This window comes from Acanthochromis polyacanthus, chromosome 23 (assembly GCF_021347895.1).
Source record: "Acanthochromis polyacanthus isolate Apoly-LR-REF ecotype Palm Island chromosome 23, KAUST_Apoly_ChrSc, whole genome shotgun sequence".
NCBI classification, from domain to species: Eukaryota; Metazoa; Chordata; class Actinopteri; family Pomacentridae; genus Acanthochromis; species Acanthochromis polyacanthus.
The window spans coordinates 811,325-830,246 of NC_067135.1; the positions used below are offsets into that span (position 1 = coordinate 811,325).

At 41.3% G+C, this 18,922-nt stretch overlaps 1 protein-coding gene across 3 annotated transcripts in view; it reads left to right on the plus strand.

The window, feature by feature from the left end:
- LOC110971259 (uncharacterized) overlaps window positions 1–18,922 on the plus strand; it is a 42,784-nt gene that overhangs the window by 11,896 nt on the left and 11,966 nt on the right. For all 3 annotated transcript variants that reach the window (XM_051943971.1, XM_051943972.1, XM_051943973.1), the window contains 26 exons: window positions 1,318–1,379; window positions 2,136–2,174; window positions 2,290–2,574; window positions 2,655–2,857; window positions 3,398–3,555; window positions 3,654–3,788; window positions 4,041–4,139; window positions 4,250–4,311; window positions 4,754–5,565; window positions 7,747–7,890; window positions 7,993–8,027; window positions 8,234–8,386; window positions 9,173–9,301; window positions 9,937–9,975; window positions 10,196–10,324; window positions 10,409–10,535; window positions 10,801–10,971; window positions 11,048–11,082; window positions 13,864–14,028; window positions 14,120–14,254; window positions 16,202–16,240; window positions 16,323–16,463; window positions 16,633–16,718; window positions 16,834–16,857; window positions 17,771–18,638; window positions 18,728–18,790. In XM_051943971.1, the coding sequence (XP_051799931.1) occupies window positions 1,318–1,379; window positions 2,136–2,174; window positions 2,290–2,574; window positions 2,655–2,857; window positions 3,398–3,555; window positions 3,654–3,788; window positions 4,041–4,139; window positions 4,250–4,311; window positions 4,754–5,565; window positions 7,747–7,890; window positions 7,993–8,027; window positions 8,234–8,386; window positions 9,173–9,301; window positions 9,937–9,975; window positions 10,196–10,324; window positions 10,409–10,535; window positions 10,801–10,971; window positions 11,048–11,082; window positions 13,864–14,028; window positions 14,120–14,254; window positions 16,202–16,240; window positions 16,323–16,463; window positions 16,633–16,718; window positions 16,834–16,857; window positions 17,771–18,638; window positions 18,728–18,790 (4,338 nt within the window). The remainder of the gene's footprint in view (window positions 1–1,317; window positions 1,380–2,135; window positions 2,175–2,289; window positions 2,575–2,654; window positions 2,858–3,397; window positions 3,556–3,653; window positions 3,789–4,040; window positions 4,140–4,249; window positions 4,312–4,753; window positions 5,566–7,746; window positions 7,891–7,992; window positions 8,028–8,233; window positions 8,387–9,172; window positions 9,302–9,936; window positions 9,976–10,195; window positions 10,325–10,408; window positions 10,536–10,800; window positions 10,972–11,047; window positions 11,083–13,863; window positions 14,029–14,119; window positions 14,255–16,201; window positions 16,241–16,322; window positions 16,464–16,632; window positions 16,719–16,833; window positions 16,858–17,770; window positions 18,639–18,727; window positions 18,791–18,922) is intronic.

An 18,922-nucleotide genomic window follows, 5' to 3' on the forward strand; every position in this document is an offset into this window, starting at 1 on the left:
ACCTCGTTTTCAGTAAGTTTTCACAGAAACTGTAGGATCCCTCAGAAAAGGCTTAGTTGCTGTCTTATGTAGGCAATTTGGTATGTTGAGACAAATTGTAGAGGACTGGTACTTTCCTGGGCCAGTCCCAGAGCCAAACAACTTTTCTGGCAGAGACCCTGTTGACATAAAATGATCTTCTGAGGTGGTTGCCGGAGATGGAGCCAAAGGCCAAGAAGGCATGGTGAGGGGAAAATCTCAAGAACTGGCATGTCAGATGATGCTGAAAGATGGTTGCTCTCCTTTTGTTTCTTTTTTTACTGTTATCCTACACTGTATTTTCAGTTTTACTCTTTTGAAGTACTCGTTCGTGAATAGTGAATTTTCCTTTTCTGTCTTGTCACTTTTGGAGCTGATGCATTTACATTTTGTTATCTTAGCACGAGGTGCTACTTTTTGAACTGCACAAGCAGCAGAGCATTTTTCTGGTTTATTTGTTTTTGATGACGTTTCAGACTTCCGCTAATTCATAAAAGAAACACCGGCTCTCTCCAACTTCCACGCTTGCTACCATTTTCTACACCAGATGTGATCGCTTGGGTTCTCCATTTTTGTCCTGATCCAAACCGAACCTTGGCCAAGAGGACTACCGAGCAAGACTGAAGAGCCAGACACCACTGAATCCAGTCCCCGAGAAGACCTTTTTAGTTTTATGTTAACACTGTGACTCCTGTATTTATAGTAGCGCATCCTCAAAAATGAGAACTTCCTGAAAAAGTTTTTGCCATCAGCCTTTGTTTTAGTTTTGGTTAGTATAGCTAAGAGCTCATGAAAATCAGAAAATAAATGTTTTAATATTTTGAGAAACTGGATTTCAGATTGAGCTAGAAGCCACAGTCATCAAATTTGAAACAAAAAAGTCTTGAAGTACTTTTGCTTTTTAGTATATTAAGTTTTAGAATATACAGCATCTTCACCGTTGTAAATAGCTGATGGAAAATATTCATCGTTTTCATGATGTTCTGATTCTCTCAAACCCTTGTTAAACCTCAACTCAAGCTGTGAGCTGTAACTATAAAGGATTTCATTTCCCCAGTGAATTTCTACATAGAGAAAGGTTTCTTTTGTCTTGCCTGTTTCCCATTAGTGTTTGACTTCTGAACCATCATGTAAACACAATCTAAACAGACGACTAATGTCTGTGTTTCTCATTCGACTGTGAAGTTTAGTAAAATGTATGTTTCCAGACCATTAGAAAAGTTGAGCCATTGAAGCTGATGGCACTTGTGGTGATAACGAGGCCTTATCTAAATATTTGTTTCTTGTTCTGACTACTAGGATTGGATCTCTCACCAGAATACGAGTATTCACCTTGAAAACTGCAAACTTCTGCGAAAACGGTTGGTCTTTCTTGCTTTTAACTTTCACATTGTCTCACAGACTTAATGATTGATAATGAATATCTATGGTGTGGCCCCAAGAGGAATTTATAGTATTTCTGTACCCACTTCTTTAGAATTATGTGAACTTGGGATTTCTGATCTAATCTGGTTTGGGGCTGATGACGGCATGTTTTAACAGATTGGTGTTCGTTCGGTGGTCATTAAATGTCACAGAGATCTTTGTCATTGGTGCCCGTTACGAGTTAAACTCCTTGTAGGGCCACAGTACACCCTGCCCTCGAACACTACATTTCAGACTTTCCTACCGGAGCTTTTCAACAAGGTTCCACCGACAGAACGTTAAGGAACAGACTGGTTAAAGAAATGCAACTTGTTCCTCAGCACATGGCAGAGATATCTGGTTGTCAAGCAGATACGTTGAAGTGATTTTAATGGCTATTTGAAGTAGGTATTTGTAGTGTTTATTCTTGAGGAGAAGGGTATTGGATTGGGACTTGGTATCTGCAGGTACTAAATTTTAAATGACCAAGATCAGATCTTGGGCAAAAAATTTGATCATTCCTGGTTTTCTATCAGGTTGGAAGTTTGGTGGAACTCCTATCAGGACTTAGGAATGAGTTCTTTAATGTACCTCCTGTGTTGTTTTAGTAGTTAAAATCTGCAGAATTTCTTCTACTTAAGTGCAGAAACTCCACTGTTATCAATGCCAAGTGTTTTCTGCTTTAATGTGTGTGTTTGGATGTTTTCTCACAGATACCCTCAGTGGGATGGGGAGGTACCATCATTACCAAGGTAAGTTTCTTTGTCTTCAAACATCAACCACAGCAGCTGAGAACCCTGCTGATCTTTGCCAGTTTTCCTTTTCTGTTATTCAGTAATGTTTTCCTCATTGACTGCCTTTTTTCAGAGCCCCAAGGAGCGATGCCAAGCCCTCACCTTCATCCTCGGCCCAAACTTACCAAGAACGTCACCAGAGAAGCAGCCGTGAGATTCCTTCCCGCTCACGCAGCAGCCGATCTCGTTCTCGCTCGTACAGCCCTTGCCGCCATCACGGCTCGGAGAGTCGAAGGAACCGGCGCAGCAGCCGATCTCGTTCTCGCTCGTACAGCCCTCGCCGCTATTATGGTTCAGAAAGCAGAAGAGAGAAACGTAGCCGATCGCGATCACCGTACAGCTCCAGATACACTCGCAGGTCTGTGAAATGTGAACAGAGTAGACAAACCAAGGAGGAAGATTAGTCGAGTCATGAAGTTATTTTCCTTCTTCCCTCAGGTCTCGCTCTAACTCCCCACGATACGACCGGCCCACCTCCTCCCGTTACAGATCACGTTCAAGGAGCCATGAGAGACGATCTTCACCGAGGAGGAGGGATGAGAAACGTCGTGAGAGACGATCGTCCTCGGAGAGGTCGTCCCCTCGGCGAAAGAGGTCGAGCAGCACAGACATGCTGACGAAGAAACTGCTGCAGACAACAGGTTGGACAAAATGCAGATGTTTTATAAGATAATCCCTGATTAATCCCACAGTGAGGAAGTTTTCAGTGTTACAGCAGCAAAGGGGACAGAGCAGAAATATCGGGACATCAGTCAAAAAATGCAAAATACACAAGTACTGCTGCACAGGATTATTCAGTGTCTCAAAAAACATTGAAATTGTACAGATCCATCCATGAGTGAAGAATATGAATATTAACAATCCTGACTTTGTACTGATTCTGTTGGAATTACACAGCCTGCGTAAAATGGCATAACATAGTAAATACATCAGTTATCCGGAGACCAAAGCAACATCTTTACTTGTCAACCCCAAAAACATTCAGTTCACTGCTTTTTAGGATAACAAGCAGCTGCAGCCAGAGAATGTTGGCATTTTGTCCTAAAAGTGGCCTAATTTTCATCGTTTCCATTGAATATCTCTATCTCCACATTTGATCGTGTTAAACAGTCCTCAGTAGAAACTTTCTGGGACTTCCCAACCACCAAAACTGAGACTCTCTTGTATCTTTGTCCTTGTAGCTGTCCAGTCTCTGTCGAGTCAGTCGGACCTGGAGACTGTGGTTAAAACTCTGGCTCCTGCTTTATTGGCTGAGCTTACCAAGATGAAGTCATCATCATCATCCTCAAAGAAGGAGTTGACCACAAAGAAAGCAAAGTCGAGTCTTCAGAAGAGCGAAGCAAGTTCTTCTGCGTTTGTTTGTAAAATCTGCTTGTTTCAGTCATCTCTTCTTCATGATCAAGTCTATATCTGCTCTACATTTCCGTGTATTCTCAGGTTGATGAGTCTTTACCTCCAAACGAGGTGAGGCTACACGGAGTTCGTACGAGTCAGTCTCACAGTGACGTGGTCGCTGCAGTGGAGCAGTTTGGAAAAACCAAATCAGTTGTGTTGTTTCGCTCCAAATTGGAGGTATGAACATAAAGAGTGTTCCTGTTGTATTAGTCTACAGTATAAAAGTCATTGTGCCACCATAATTTGTGTGTTAGGGTATTTTGGCAAATGTGTTTATGTAAAGTATCTCTGTATGAACATAATTAATAAAGCAAATAAATCTGTACACCTTCCTGGACAATAGTCATGTGGCTTCACCCAGTCACCAGAGTCATCTTTGCACTCTTAAGACGATCCCAACTCGTGTTTGTTGTGTTTGCGTTCACCCAGGCGATCGTGCGTTTCGAGAACGTTGAAGATGCTGAGAAACTGAAGAGCTTAAAGAGCATTGAGATAAAAGGGATGCCAGTGATTGTCATCAGAGAGGAGGTATGGCAGCTTTTCTGTGTCTGTCCGTGGAAATATTATTGACATCAGTCTGCTGTAGTCTGATCACACTGTCAACAATCACATTAATCCAGAATCATCTTTATTTATAGAAATCTCCTCCTAAGAAACCTCTTCCGAGTTCTGCAAAGAAGCCAACGAAGCCTCTTGAGCAGTAAGAAGTGCTTCACATGGACTGTTCTTTTAGCAGTAGTCTTGTGTTTGATATTCATGTTATTGCAAAAATATTATATTGCTGCTTGTTTTGAGATTTTCAGTCGGTATATTCTGAATTTTGTGATTATACTGTTTTGACTTCTGGAAATTTACTTCATGACAACATCTATTGTATGTGAATTTTATTTTCAAATGAAGCTACACATTTAATAGCTAAAACTGAACATCCTTTATTCTTTACTTGCACAGAAGCGTGATGTACTTTCTTTTAACTCTACATGTTTTATTTGCATAATATTGAGTCCATCCTTTTTATTTGAAATGCCATTTATTTTGTTCTTTTAAAAAGAGTTGACCTTTTAAAGGATTGTACTGTCTTGAAGTGAAGAGTTCCTCAAATTTTTCTCTCACTTGACCTCATGTAACTTTCTTCCTCACAGAAAATCTACGAAGTCCACTCAAAGCACTAGATCCACCAATGCTGGAAAATCTTCATCTCTGCCTTCTGCAGCCGACAGACCTAAAATAGTCAAACTGGTCGCTAAGGCAAAAGTTTTGGTTTCCAAAGCCAAAAATCAACCAACCAAGCAAACTGTCAAAAAGACAAAAACAGGCAAAGTAACTGCAAAAGGAGCTGTGAAATCTGTTGATGTAAAAAAAGGAGCTTCAAAAGTTGTAGGATCCAACAAGCTCAACAAACCAGTAAAGAAGCCTGATGCTGGTGTTTCTGAGAAAGAACCTGAACCTAAAACATCTGAAACCAGCGCTAAAGAATCTGTGGTGGCACCGGACGGTGAAACCAATAATGCAGCAGCTTCTGCAGTGAAGCCCGTGGCAGAACTTAGCAAACCTGTTGCTGAAGCTAAAGAGGTTAAAAGTAGTGAATCATTGGAGCTCGGAGAAACAGGAGTGGTGGAACCCATGGAGGTTGCCAGTTCTACTGAAGGCAAAGGTGAAAAAGTGACAGATACAAAGCCCTTACCAACCAAGTCCAGTGAGACTCATCCACCGTCTACGGTTCAGACTGCATCCAGTGTGTCTTCACCTGAACCCCCGACTGATCCACCCGAGAAACCACAGCCAGCCGTTACAACTCCTGAAACCTCCGTCAAAGCTCCATCGCAGATCCAACAAGACACCAAACCAGATCCAAAATCCCCTGCACCAGAGACCAAGACGGAGGCCTTGCAAACCCAGCAGCAGACGGCAACAGGTTCAGCTGAAGGGGTGGACACCAAAACAAATGAAAAAGGTATGTTGGAGACCATTTTTCTCAACAACAAATCCAATGAGAAGACCACAGAGAGTCACTTTATCTGAGATATGAGGGTGCTTGTTGGGTACTGCCTTTAGTTTTGGACTGAGTATTTCTGGCAGAAGAACAGTGACACAGCAACTACTGTTCTTGTGTTACCAGTATCAATGTTAGTTATTACAAGCTAATCAGTTGATTTCGCTTAATACACTGCCTGTCCAAAAAGAAGGTCAGCACCTGGATTTAACTCAGCAAATGGGTAAGATCCTTCTATTGGATAATTACTGCAGTGATGACAAAGCCTTCTTTAACCCTCGCTGATGCAGTGAGGAGCTTCTCATTTCTTAACAACTGTGTTGGAAGACGTCTCCTGTGGCCATGGAAGGGATGTTAATCTGTCTCAGAAGGGTCAAATTATTGGCCTGCATCAAGCAAAGAAAACAACGGAGGAGATGAAACGACTAAAAGGAGGATAAAAACCGTCCAACACGTCATTAGAACCTGAAGGATAGTGGAGAACCATCATCTTCAGTAACAAACTCTTAGATGATCGTAGGAAACCACCAGTAGAACTCAGGGCTGTTGAATAGTGAAAGTACGAACATTTCTGGGACTAAACCGCTGTAGCTTTAAGAAAAGCTCTGATCAATGAGGATGATCAGACAAAAAAGGCTTCAGTTTGCTGTGGAGCATAAAGATTGGACTCTGGATCAATGGAAGAAGGTCATGTGGTCTGATGAGTCCAGATTTACCCTGTTCCAGAGTGGTGGGGGCAGTAGTTTAGGTTTGGTTTTAGTCCTGACGTTGTGCTGGTTTTTGACGTTTCTAGGACTGGATTGTGACCGGGTCTGAACATTTGTTTGGACTGATTTAGGTTTGATTTTGTTCCTGGTTTTAGACCTTTAAAGGACTGGTTTTACGATGTCTTAGACTTTTCTAGGAGTAGTTTCGGTTTGATTTTGTTCCTGGTTTTAGACCTTTAAAGGACTGGTTTTACGATGTCTTAGACTTTTCTAGGAGTAGTTTCGGTTTGATTTTGTTCCTGGTTTTAGACCTTTAAAGGACTGGTTTTACGATGTCTTAGACTTTTCTAGGAGTAGTTTCGGTTTGATTTTGTTCCTGGTTTTAGACCTTTAAAGGACTGGTTTTACGATGTCTTAGACTTTTCTAGGAGTAGTTTCGGTTTGATTTTGTTCCTGGTTTTAGACCTTTAAAGGACTGGTTTTACGATGTCTTAGACTTTTCTAGGAGTAGTTTCGGTTTGATTTTGTTCCTGGTTTTAGACCTTTAAAGGACTGGTTTTACGATGTCTTAGACTTTTCTAGGAGTAGTTTCGGTTTGATTTTGTTCCTGGTTTTAGACCTTTAAAGGACTGGTTTTACGATGTCTTAGACTTTTCTAGGAGTAGTTTCGGTTTGATTTTGTTCCTGGTTTTAGACCTTTAAAGGACTGGTTTTACGATGTCTTAGACTTTTCTAGGAGTAGTTTCGGTTTGATTTTGTTCCTGGTTTTAGACCTTTAAAGGACTGGTTTTACGATGTCTTAGACTTTTCTAGGAGTAGTTTCGGTTTGATTTTGTTCCTGGTTTTAGACCTTTAAAGGACTGGTTTTACGATGTCTTAGACTTTTCTAGGAGTAGTTTCGGTTTGATTTTGTTCCTGGTTTTAGACCTTTAAAGGACTGGTTTTACGATGTCTTAGACTTTTCTAGGAGTAGTTTCGGTTTGATTTTGGTCCTGGTTTAAGACCTTTAAAGGACTAATTTCAGACTGTCTAAAGCAGGTCTTTAGACAGAGAGGAAGAAACACAGCTGTAGTTAACATAGCACATGCATGAAATCTCCTTAAACACTCATTATGTTCTGCACGTTGCAAACAGTGAGAGCCTGTCTGGGTTTGAAGCTCACTCACCATGACAAGATGCAGGATGAGTGACAAAAAACACACACCAGGAACAAAAGACACACATCAATCATTACTCACCACATCAATAAATTATAGTAAATGATTATACATATAAAATAATACGTCAGTGACTTTTTGTCCATCAGCTTCCCTCTGCGCTCGATTCAGTAACTTCACAGTCAGACAACAAATGTTTTGTGATCTGAACTAGAAGTGACTTTCAGCATCTTTAGAAAATACTTCTTTCATCTAAATGATGTTTCCTCCTTTTAAAGATGCTGTGACGACCCAAAAAGATGCAGCACCAACCGTCGGTGTTTCGTCATCGTCGACTGAAGCAGCAGCACCTTCTTCACCTCCTGTTGCCAAGCTGACTATGGGGGACGAGATAGAAAAACATCTGCTGAAAGAAAGAATCCGTAAGAAATCCAAGAAACCTGTGTGTAGATGATAAATTCCTTCTGGTGGTCACACTTGCTGTTTTACTGTGTTTGACCTTTTGCTTTGATTCTCCATCACAGCGATTCTGAAGATGGAGAAATTGCAGAATAATAAGGTAAATTTTCTCCAACCGGCTGCATGAACTGCTCACTTCTTCTTCAAGATATAAACCATGTGAAGAGTTAGTTCTTGTTTTATTAAAGCTGATCTTGGTTTACAGAATCATCTGAGAATGTTCTCATTCTTTGATAATGTCTACAGAAAGTGCTCTTTCCTTGTTTTCAGAATCTAACCTGACCTTAACTGCGACTCTTTTTTCAGCTCTTTAAACTCAATTACAAGGTGTTGTTAGTTAGCAACCTGCCGAAGTATACGGACGGCCGCTACACAGAGCAGGACATCGCCGATCTGCTCGTCCCGTTTGGATTTCAGTATCACAAAGACTCCATCTATGTTGTTCCTCAGACAGGCATGGTAGGCACCAGCTTATCAATCTACAGTCATTTATTTTGTGCTCGTTCGAGGAACTTTTAGGAATTTCTGGGTGTGTTTCGCTTCATTTTTCTTCAATGTGGGTTCATTTTTCACGACCGTAAAGTCCTGCAGCTCTAGAAACAGAACAACCATGAGGAAGGAGAGAGAACTCAGAAATGTCTTCTGTGCACTATGACAGAATCAGGAAAATCTGACATCAGTATGTCCAATATTATCCGGGTTTCCTCTTTTGTTAGCAGCACTGGAAATGTTAAAACACTAATTCTAAATGCTCTAGATAATTTACTGCTTTCATATTTGACTTTTTTGTGTGGTATTCTCTGCTGTAAACACTGCCTGCAGTTCAGCCTGAACAGCCCGTGATTGTTGGTCACTGCTGCAGTTTTAGTTTTTGACAGAATCTGCTAAATGTAAGTGGTTTATTTTGGGGTAAACTGTTTAAAGAAAGCACATAAAATATAGTGATTTGGGTGAAATGTCATAATTCTCAGCTCAGATTTGAGTTATTTTTTTCAGATAAAACAGTAAATCACAGGTGAGCAGCTCACAGAAAGTTGAAAATTTACAAATCTTTTCTGCCTTTACAGCTATTGACTTGAATAAATGGGTCATTTAGCTGTTTTTTGGGTTCAGGTGGTTCTAGTTTAGTTGTGAAATCACTCCTAACTCCAGTTCATGCAGATCTACTGTCACATGCACGCTGTGGGTGTCTGTTGTCAATAGACTGATTGGCATCATAATACGTTTTTGCTTTCTGATTTTCAGGCTTTTGTCATGATGCCAACTGTACAGGAGGTGAAAAACATCATGAGACCAGCACAGAAGAGGGAAATTTTTCTCCACGGCTCTAAAATCTCTGTGGAGGTCGTAAAACAATACATATTTTTTGAACCGGTAAGCAAAGTATTACATTTTATTTGTTGTCAGTGTAAAATCTCAAAACTAGACGAACAAGAGCTTTTAAAGATATTGGAGTCCCTCTTATTCGCTACTAAAGGTACATGTCCACTGGATCCGGCAATTTCCTGTATCCCATTCATTGTGTATGTGACCAAACAACCACGCTGCCTGCTGGTTCTGTTGTGATCCGTTTCGAGCTGCGATCCAGTGCAGCTCGTTTGCATCATGTAGACTTGACGTCCACTTGATGCAAATTTGATACGGCTTGTGGAAGTCCGGCGCATTGCGAAACTTTGGTCAAACATCTAAACTAGCCGTTATTGCACTAAAGCCAGGACAAATTCAGCAGCTTATTTCTCGCCCCAAACCAGTCAGGTCATTCCGGACGTTCCTCCTCCCAGCAACGCTTTCCAGCTCTTCCTGGGGGATCCTGAGGTGTTCCCAGGCTGTCAGTAATAATAAATCTGAGTCTCTGGTGATGAGAACACTAAAAGTTTTTTTATTTTTACAGTCTGAGTTTCATTGTTCAGAATAAATAATGGAAATAACCTTTGAAACTCTGTTTAATGTAATACAAACGGATGAAAACTGAATATGAAGTGTGTTGATATCTGGTGTTTTTCTTTCAGATTGACTTTTATAAATCTCTGATGAAACTGATGCATTCTGTAAGTAACACACACACACACACACTTACACACACACACACACTTACACACACACACACTTCTATCCTCAGCACTCTAGAATACTAAACCTCATTTGTACTTCTTGATTGAAATGATTGAGATCTTGTTTATTCCTGTGTTTGTCAGTTGTCACGTAAACCTGTTACTGTTTGTGTGTGTTTCTGGTTGATCTGAACGTTCCTTTGATGTTCTCAAACAGCAGCCGGTGTTGGATAAAGGAACTAGAACAGTCTTCATCAGGAACATCTCCCAAAGCGAGACCAAGGACCTCAGGGAAGCTCTGAAAAAAATCTGTTCCGTCAGAAACTTCCTGCCTCTTCTCAACAAGGTATGAACACCCAGACGCCTACAGGTACACGCATCGAGGTGGATTCAAAGACTTCCTAACCTCGTCTGTCCTGCGTGGTTCCAGGTGTTTGTTGAATTTGATTCCATTCGTGATGCCGATCGCCTGGGAGTTTGGTTCAGCCTCCTGAAACAGACCCATAACTACAAGCTGCTCCGGCTGGAAATACCGCGAAGTGCAATCACAGCACAACGTGAGTCTGAAGAAATAACAGAATATAACAGATCTGGAGACAATCAGAGTACTTGATTGTGACTGTATCCTCTGTGGATCTATTACTCCGATAGGCGAACTGTAGGAATAATAGATCCTAACGTTGGCACCAAAATTAAACAGCCAATCATTGCTTCTCATGTAATAATATGAAATAAAGGTCACAGTATGAACACTAAAAATGACTTCGGTTCAACCCTATTCTATCATCTTTAATGTACAACGATGGATCTTTGTTGACACAGCGCCCAGGCTGGCAGCGAACGCCCTGCCCGACAGCAAGGACATCGTTGCCGGGGCAACCATCCCGACGACAAGATCTGGAGTTCCTCACGGCAGCACGGCGCCGTTTTGGGTCACCATGAAAACCAGTCCCTTTGTGTTTCCGACCACGTCTCCGTGGTTCATCATCCCAAGTGAGAGCTGAAGCTGAACGTCGCTTTCAGGTAGAACACGTGGACGGAAAGTAACCGTGTTCGTTTTGTCTCCCAGATTATCAGACCGTTGACGTAGCACAGGACGTTGGGGTAAGCACCTCCTCAAGTTTGTTTTTGTTTTTCATGTTGGTGGTGGAAAACTGTTTAACCAGAGAAACCATCAGATCAGTCCAACAAGTCACATTTTAACAGATATCTGCCTGAATGCAGCATTTATTTGTTATTGCTGTAAGCGTCTCTCCTGTGTTATAGGTACTGCTGCTAATCTACTGTACCTTTCCTGACCTGCATGACCTACATCTTCTATCTTATTGGTTCATATATTTTTATTTTGCTAAGTTTTGTGGTGGGATGCAATAAAAAAAAGTGTCTATTGAATTAATTGGAGGATCTGTGATGACTTAATTGCAATTATTAATGCAACTTTTCTAAGGTTGGGTTATGGTCAAATTGCTGTTCGGGCCAGCCCTAGTTTTGTGTCTTTTTGTGGTAATGTTGTGTCTCTTTGTGGTTGTTTTGTGTCTTTTTGTGGTAATTTTGTGTCTCTTTGTGGTCATTTTGTGTCTTTGTGTTTGTTTTGTGTCTTTTTGTGGTAATTTTGTGTCTCTTTGTGGTCATTTTGTGTCTTTGTGTTTGTTTTGTGTGCCCTTATGGTTGTTTTCTCTTTGTGGTTGTTTTGTCTCTTTGTGGTAATTTTGTGTCTTTTTGTGGTAATTTTGTGTCTCTTTGTGGTTGTTTTGTGTCTTTGTGTTTGTTTTGTGTCTTTTTGTGTTTGTTTTGTGTCTCTTTGTGGTCATTTTGTGTCTTTGTGTTTGTTTTGTGTGCCCTTATGGTTGTTTTCTCTTTGTGGTTGTTTTGTCTCTTTGTGGTTGTTTTGTGTCCCTTTGTGGTAATTTTGTGTCTCTGTGTTTTTTGTCTCTTTGTGGTTGTTTTGTGTCTCTATATGGTAGTTTTGTGTCTCTTTGTGGTCATTTTGTGTCTTTGTGTTTGTTTTGTGTGCCCTTATGGTTGTTTTCTCTTTGTGGTTGTTTTGTCTCTTTGTGTTTGTTTTGTGTCTTTTTGTGGTAATTTTGTGTCTCTTTGTGGTCATTTTGTGTCTTTGTGTTTGTTTTGTGTGCCCTTATGGTTGTTTTCTCTTTGTGGTTGTTTTGTCTCTTTGTGGTAATTTTGTGTCTTTTTGTGGTAATTTTGTGTCTCTTTGTGGTTGTTTTGTGTCTTTGTGTTTGTTTTGTGTCTTTTTGTGTTTGTTTTGTGTCTCTTTGTGGTCATTTTGTGTCTTTGTGTTTGTTTTGTGTGCCCTTATGGTTGTTTTCTCTTTGTGGTTGTTTTGTCTCTTTGTGGTTGTTTTGTGTCCCTTTGTGGTAATTTTGTGTCTCTGTGTTTTTTGTCTCTTTGTGGTTGTTTTGTGTCTCTATATGGTAGTTTTGTGTCTCTTTGTGGTCATTTTGTGTCTCTTTGTGGTGATTTTGTGTCTCTTATGGTTGTTTTGTGTCTCTTGTGGTTGTTTTGTGTCTTTTTTCTGGTTTTTCTGTCTCTTTGTGGTTGTTTTGTGTCTCTTTGTAGTGGTTGTGTCTCTTTGTAGTGGTTTTGTGTCTCTTTGTGGTGATTTTGTGTCTCTTTGTGGTTGTTTTGTGTCTCTTATGGTTGTTTTGTGTCTCTTGTGGTTGTTTTGTGTCTTTTTTCTGTTTTTTCTGTCTCTTTGTGGTTGTTTTGTGTCTCTTTGTGGTGATTTTGTGTCTCTTTGTGGTTGTTTTGTGTCTCTTATGGTTGTTTTGTGTCTCTTGTGGTTGTTTTGTGTCTTTTTTCTGTTTTTTCTGTCTCTTTGTGGTTGTTTTGTGTCTCTTTGTGGTGGTTTTGTGTCTCTTTGTAGTGGTTTTGTGTCTTTTTCTGGTTGTTCTGTGTGTCTTCCTTCACTGTTCATCAGACTTTCTTAACATCACTCAGTTCGTCCTGTGTATCTTCGTCACGGCTGAAAACAGACTTTAGATTTATTAGCGCCACCTACTGGGCTGAAGTGTTCATAAGTGTTTGCGGTGTACCAGAAAGTAGGGAACTCAGAAATTAAATGCATTATTTTTTTTGGCACGATATTTTTTCTGGAATTAATCAAAATTAATGCGTTAAAGTTCCAGCCCTAGTTAAATTATAAACTTATCTAGTAATGCAGGTGAATGGTTGTTGGTTCTCATGTGCTAATGTTACTGTTTTGTAAATGCTAAGGCCAGCTCATCAGTTTTATTTTGGTCTGAGATAGGGCTGGGCGATAAATCGAATTAATTCGATTAATTCGCCTTTTTAAAACCTGAAGATTTGAAAATTTGCCAAATAGTAAAATCGAGGCGAGCTTAAATATATAACAATAGATTCTTCTTCTGCCTTTCACGACTTATGCACTGGCGTTTGCTTCCACCTCTCATCTCCTTCCACCAAAACACTCACACCCCCGTCATGGCGGACAGAACAGCAGACGAAGAGTTGGTCGCGAGAAAAGGGCCTCATGTTACATCGATTATATGGAAGTGGTTCGGCTTTGACAAGACTGACACAGAGCAAACTACAGTCATGTGCAAGGTTTGCAAAAGTACTGTGAAAACCAAGAGTAGCAGCACAACTAACCTCTTTCAGCACCTCCTGCAGAGGCATCCTAAAGAATGGGAAGAGTGCTGCAGCTACAGGAGTGCGGCATGGCTAGCACTAGCCATAGCAAACAGACCGCAAAGAAACAACAAATATCCATTAAACTCGTAATCGTCCAAGATGACTAAAAAAATCGAGATTTTATTTTTTTTGGCCATATCGCCCAGCCCTAGTCTGAGATGACGTTGCTGTGTGGGCTTTCAATAAACATATTTTTATCCGTCTGTCCTGTAGATCTGCTCCGGTCTAGGTATGAAGTTCTACACACTCATGCTGACGGGTTTGCCAGAAGGAAACTACAGCCAAGAGGACGTGGCCAAGCTGGTGTGGAGTTACTTTCCCAAGCAGAACCTCCACTGGCTGTACTACAATGTGACGGTGCTGACGCTGCAGAGGAGGGTGAGGAGTCCACGCTGCAGACCGATAGAAGTCCGGATGTTGCTGTTTTACTGTCGTGACACCTTTCCTTCTTCTTCCTTTTTACCTCCAGGCCTTTGTGTATTTCAGCAGCTGGCAAAAGTGCCGTGAATTTATCCGAGATCACATCAAGAGTCCGGCTTCTGTAAACGACTGTACGCTGAAAGTCCACATAGTCCTGGAGGACATACGTCATGGATCCAGTGAGGTACTGAAGTTGTGGAAAACATCAGAGAACTTAACTATTTTGTTCATCTCTCTTAAAGGTGTTGATCCCAGTGTTAATCCCCCAGTAAAAGGACCACTGGACCAGCTCTCCGTTTCTCGGGTTAGGTTCCACCAGGTGTAAACTAACCGTGACGTCACCCGTTGGTTTCAACGCCGAGAAAATGAAGCCCGGATTTTGCTACTTCCTGGTCGCCATTTTGGATTTTTTGGAGCCAGTGACGTAAAAAGCGTCATCAAACAGACTGGACCGGAGAGCAACTAGGGACAGGACCAGTCTATGGGACTGTCAATCAAGTATAGCCACGCCCCCTGGCTCCACCAACTTTAACGATTTATTTAAAATTCAGTATTGATTTATTTTAAGATCTGATCTCTCATTTTGACCATGAAAACTAACGGGAAAAAAATCCTGAGCTGTAGAACATCAGTCTATCAGATTTTATTTTTTCCAAAAATGAATTGGGGTCTATGGAGAAAAAGCTTTTTGGAGCCAGATGCTACGTCCATCTTTATATACAGTCTATGGGTTGAACCAGCCCAGAAGGTCTAACCCTGGTGGGTTCTGAGGAACAGCTTAAATCAGTGACGAGGAAACTCACCCAGCTTGTAACTGCCTCCGTTCAGATCAGAGTCAGAATAGGTTTTATTGCCAAGTACGTTTTTTACACTTACAAGGAATTTTCTCTGGTGCTCTTGGTGCAAGTACAGATAAAGTAAAATAAAATAGCAAGTAAAGAGATGTAAGAAATATGGTTCAATAGACAAAGTATGTTCAGTTACTAAGTAGTAGTAATTCATACGGTCAGCAGAGCTGATTTGCAGTGGCCTGGCAGTGTTAATAAGCGAAGCAGCAGAGGGGAAGAAGCTGTTCTTATGGCGGGAGGTTTTAGTCCTGATGGACCGCAGCCTCCTGCCTGAGGAGGGATAGATGGCTATCCCTCTTACTCTGATAGTTAAATCGACTGAGTAGCCATTGTATTTAAATCAATCCATCAGTCACACCTGTTAACAGCAGCTTTCCTCTAAATGGATCTGGCTCTTGGTAAGTTGTGAGGTTAAGATTTGGAGGTCTGGAAAGAATTACCCCAGGGGTAAGTTTAGATGTTCTGTTTTAGCCGATTGACTAGAACAACCTTGAAGAACCATTTGAATGTTGGGCACACAATAGCCTAATGTTTTACCTCCATGGAATCAACAAGGAAAGGAGGAGTTAATTGATTTTCTGAACCGTTAACTTTAATTGCAGGATAGATGTTATTAGAATGTTTCAGCAAGGGCAAAGCAATAGCTCTTGATTACAAAATTAATGATTCACAGATACCTAAAAACACTCTTTTTTACAGATTTGGTTATTTTTACATGAAAGTAGCCCAAAATTTTCATTACAAATGACATTATCTGCCTCATAGTTTGGGTCAGAATTGAATGTATGATTAAATATGTCTGAATTTCAGAATCACTCAGCGTTTATTGGTCAACTTTTTGCACTTGAGCTGCATGGATTACAAGTTTTCTACTTTAAAAACTTTCATATTTGACCTCTTTACGTAGTTTTAAGAGTCTTCATCTGAACGCTGCTGCAATGGAAAGATCCAACTGAAGGAGATCTGAACTGTTGGCACAGAATGGTCACTGATAAAAGAATTAGAGCAGAATCTGAAGTATTTCTTCCTCATTTCACGTCTACTCTTCTTTTTAAATGCCTCTCAACCCTCAAACTTTGATTATTTTGAGGTTTACGTTGTAATATGACAGATTATCTTCTCTAGAGTTTGACATGAGATGCATTTACATTTAACAAACAACCAAAAGACTCTAATCATCAGCTGGAGTAATGAGTTTTACAGATAGAATGTCATGGCTAAATGCAGATGTGCTGTGCTTTAAAGGTGTTGTTGACAGTCCCTGTGTTGTGGTCTTGTTGCAGGAGGTCATGTACAGAAATCTGATGAAGTGGAGCAATGCTGTAAGTGGTTCATCCTTTATTTAGATCTGCAGCTTCTTCTGGACTTGGTGGTCCTCATCACCGACTGTTGGTTGTTTTCCAGCATGTTCCAGAGTTGGAGTCTCTGGAGGACCGGCTGCTGTCTGTGGAGATCTCTGAGACCAACATGGACCTCATCATGCTGGTCATGCACTTGGTTTCATCCATCGCTCCTTTCATCAGCTTTCTGCCGCTCGCCAACCGGGTACGACGAGTCCAGCTGTGTCAGGATTACTCTCAAACTTCTCTGTAACATCATTGAGGACCACAGTTGTGCTTGAATATTCAGAAAACCAATGATTCTTACGGCTTTCACATTGCTGTCTCCTCTGTTTCTTTGGCTCTCGTTGTTCATGGTCGTCTTTCTGCCTCAGATTCTCATTGAGATGTCTGAACCCAGTGGAGTCACAAAGGTGGTGGAGTCGGCCTCACAGCACCATTTGACTGCAATGGAAGCTTGGTATGTGTGTTCTGAAATTCATGCTCACACACCGAAGTAAACTATTTATATCACCTTTATCCAAGGTTCTTTATGTGTTGTTTGTCTGACCGGCTCCTTTATTTCTCTGACACAGGAGTAAAGTTCAGCGTATCGAAACGTGAGTATTTAACTTTATATTTGTTGTTTGTTGGGTTCCGCAAATCAAACACCTCTAAAAAATTCTGGTTTTCACAGGAATTAGGAGATTTGACCTGTGATTGATTGCTGTTTAGCTCATTAACCCTTTAAGCTTCAGTCAATTCCAGCCGTTTTCAGTACAAAAAATCGCTAATATTCTATTTGTAAATAAAAAATATGACGAGAAATACAGGGAATATTGGACGGGCATCGCGAGGTGCATTTCCTTGAAAACGACCGATTCGTGGATTTTATACCGACTTCAGGACATGTTTTGGACAAAATAGTTTACTGGCTTGTGTCGTCTGGATGTCCAAGGTTGGATTATGGCCGTTTTTTGTGGAATATTTTCATCTGTGTGTAATAATGAACCCGGAAATGTGAGTCGCGCTGTGTGCTTTGAAGCCGTGTACAGAGAACGGATGGATGAATATTTGTTTTTGTCGGACAAATGTGTTTTTCTCACCCGCTGTGGTAATCACATCTGAAAGTGGTTTATACCGGCGGATTCATGAGAATCTAAGCTTTCCATCGGCGTATAGTGTTTGTATAATCGTGTTTGGAGCCGTCGGACATTCTTTAAATTCCTATGCAAATTAGTAAGTGTACCGCCGGCGGGACACTGAAGTTTAACGGGTTAAAACATCAATGTAACAGATTCTGTGAAACACAAAAACTTCACCGCTCCTCTGAGCGACCATAGAGCCACAACTAAATCAGCTGTGACCAACAGAGAAAAAATCAGAGTTTTTATATTGAATTGCAGGCAGTGTTTCCACAGAGAGACTGAGAGGAAATCCTAACATCGTGGATCAATAAAATAACTGCAGCATGGCTCAGAAACAGTGGACAGAGGAGCAAGTTGTTGGAGATGTGTTTATGCTTGATTTCAGGTTGAAGAGCCTGAAACAGCGTTTACAAGACTCCAGTGAGATCATCATAAATCTTGGCCTGGACGCCACAGACGTCAGTTCCAGTCTTCCGGCGGTTTCTTGTGAAGCTCAGCCTCCTCCTTTAAACCCTGATTCTGCTGTAGCAGCTGTTGGATCTGAATCCATCACAGCAGCACCAGCAGACGTAGAAATGAAGGACAGCGAAGAGAAACCAGCTGCTCAGGTCACCGTGGACTCCAGGATTCCTCCTGAAGATGTGAAGAAAGAAGTGATGAGTGAAAATGAATCAGGATCTGAGGTCACCGGGGACTCCAGGATTCCTCCTAAAGAAGTGAAGAAAGAAGTGATAAGTGAAAATGAACCAGGATCTGAGGTCACTGTGGACTGCAGGATTCTTCATAAGGATGTGGAGACGAGCGAAAAGAAACCCTCTGCTGAGGTCACTGTGGACTCCAGGATTCTTCCTGAGAACACGGAGAAAGAAGTGAAGAAGGATGGACAGAAACCTTCTGCTGAGGTCACTGTGGACTCCAGGATCCCCCCTGAAAACATGGAGAAAGAAAAAGTGAAGAAGGATGGACAGAAACCTTCTGCTGAGGTCACTGTGGACTCCAGGATCCCCCCTGAGAACATGGAGAAAGTGGAAGTGAAGGACGGTGCTTCAGCAGCAGCTTCAGTCTGGTCTGCTGATGGAAACACCGTCGCTGCTGCTTCCAGCTCTGATCCTTCAGCCACCAGGGAGGTGAAGACCCAGGAGGCAGAACTTCCTCCAATCAACGAGGACGTTTTCAAGGTGATCGCAGCAGCAGTCCGTCAGCACCGACTTGCTCTAAGAGGCGAGACGTCGAACGAAGACAGAGAGGTCCAGGTGAAGTGCCTGTTCATCTGGGGGGTTTGTTTGTATTTCACTGTCTTTGTCACGAATCCTGAAAATCTGACTCGATATTTGCTTTTCAGAGCCCCGGCAGAAACAGCACAAGCTCCAGAAGTGTAAAAAATAAAGACACAGCACGAGGAAAGGTAAAAATGTGGTATATATCAATATGTTATGTCACTAACATGAGTTTTAATGCGTAATATGTAAATCATTGAGTTAAAATCACACCATAAAGGACACGGCAGTCTGAAGCCCAACATTTACACGTGTTGGGA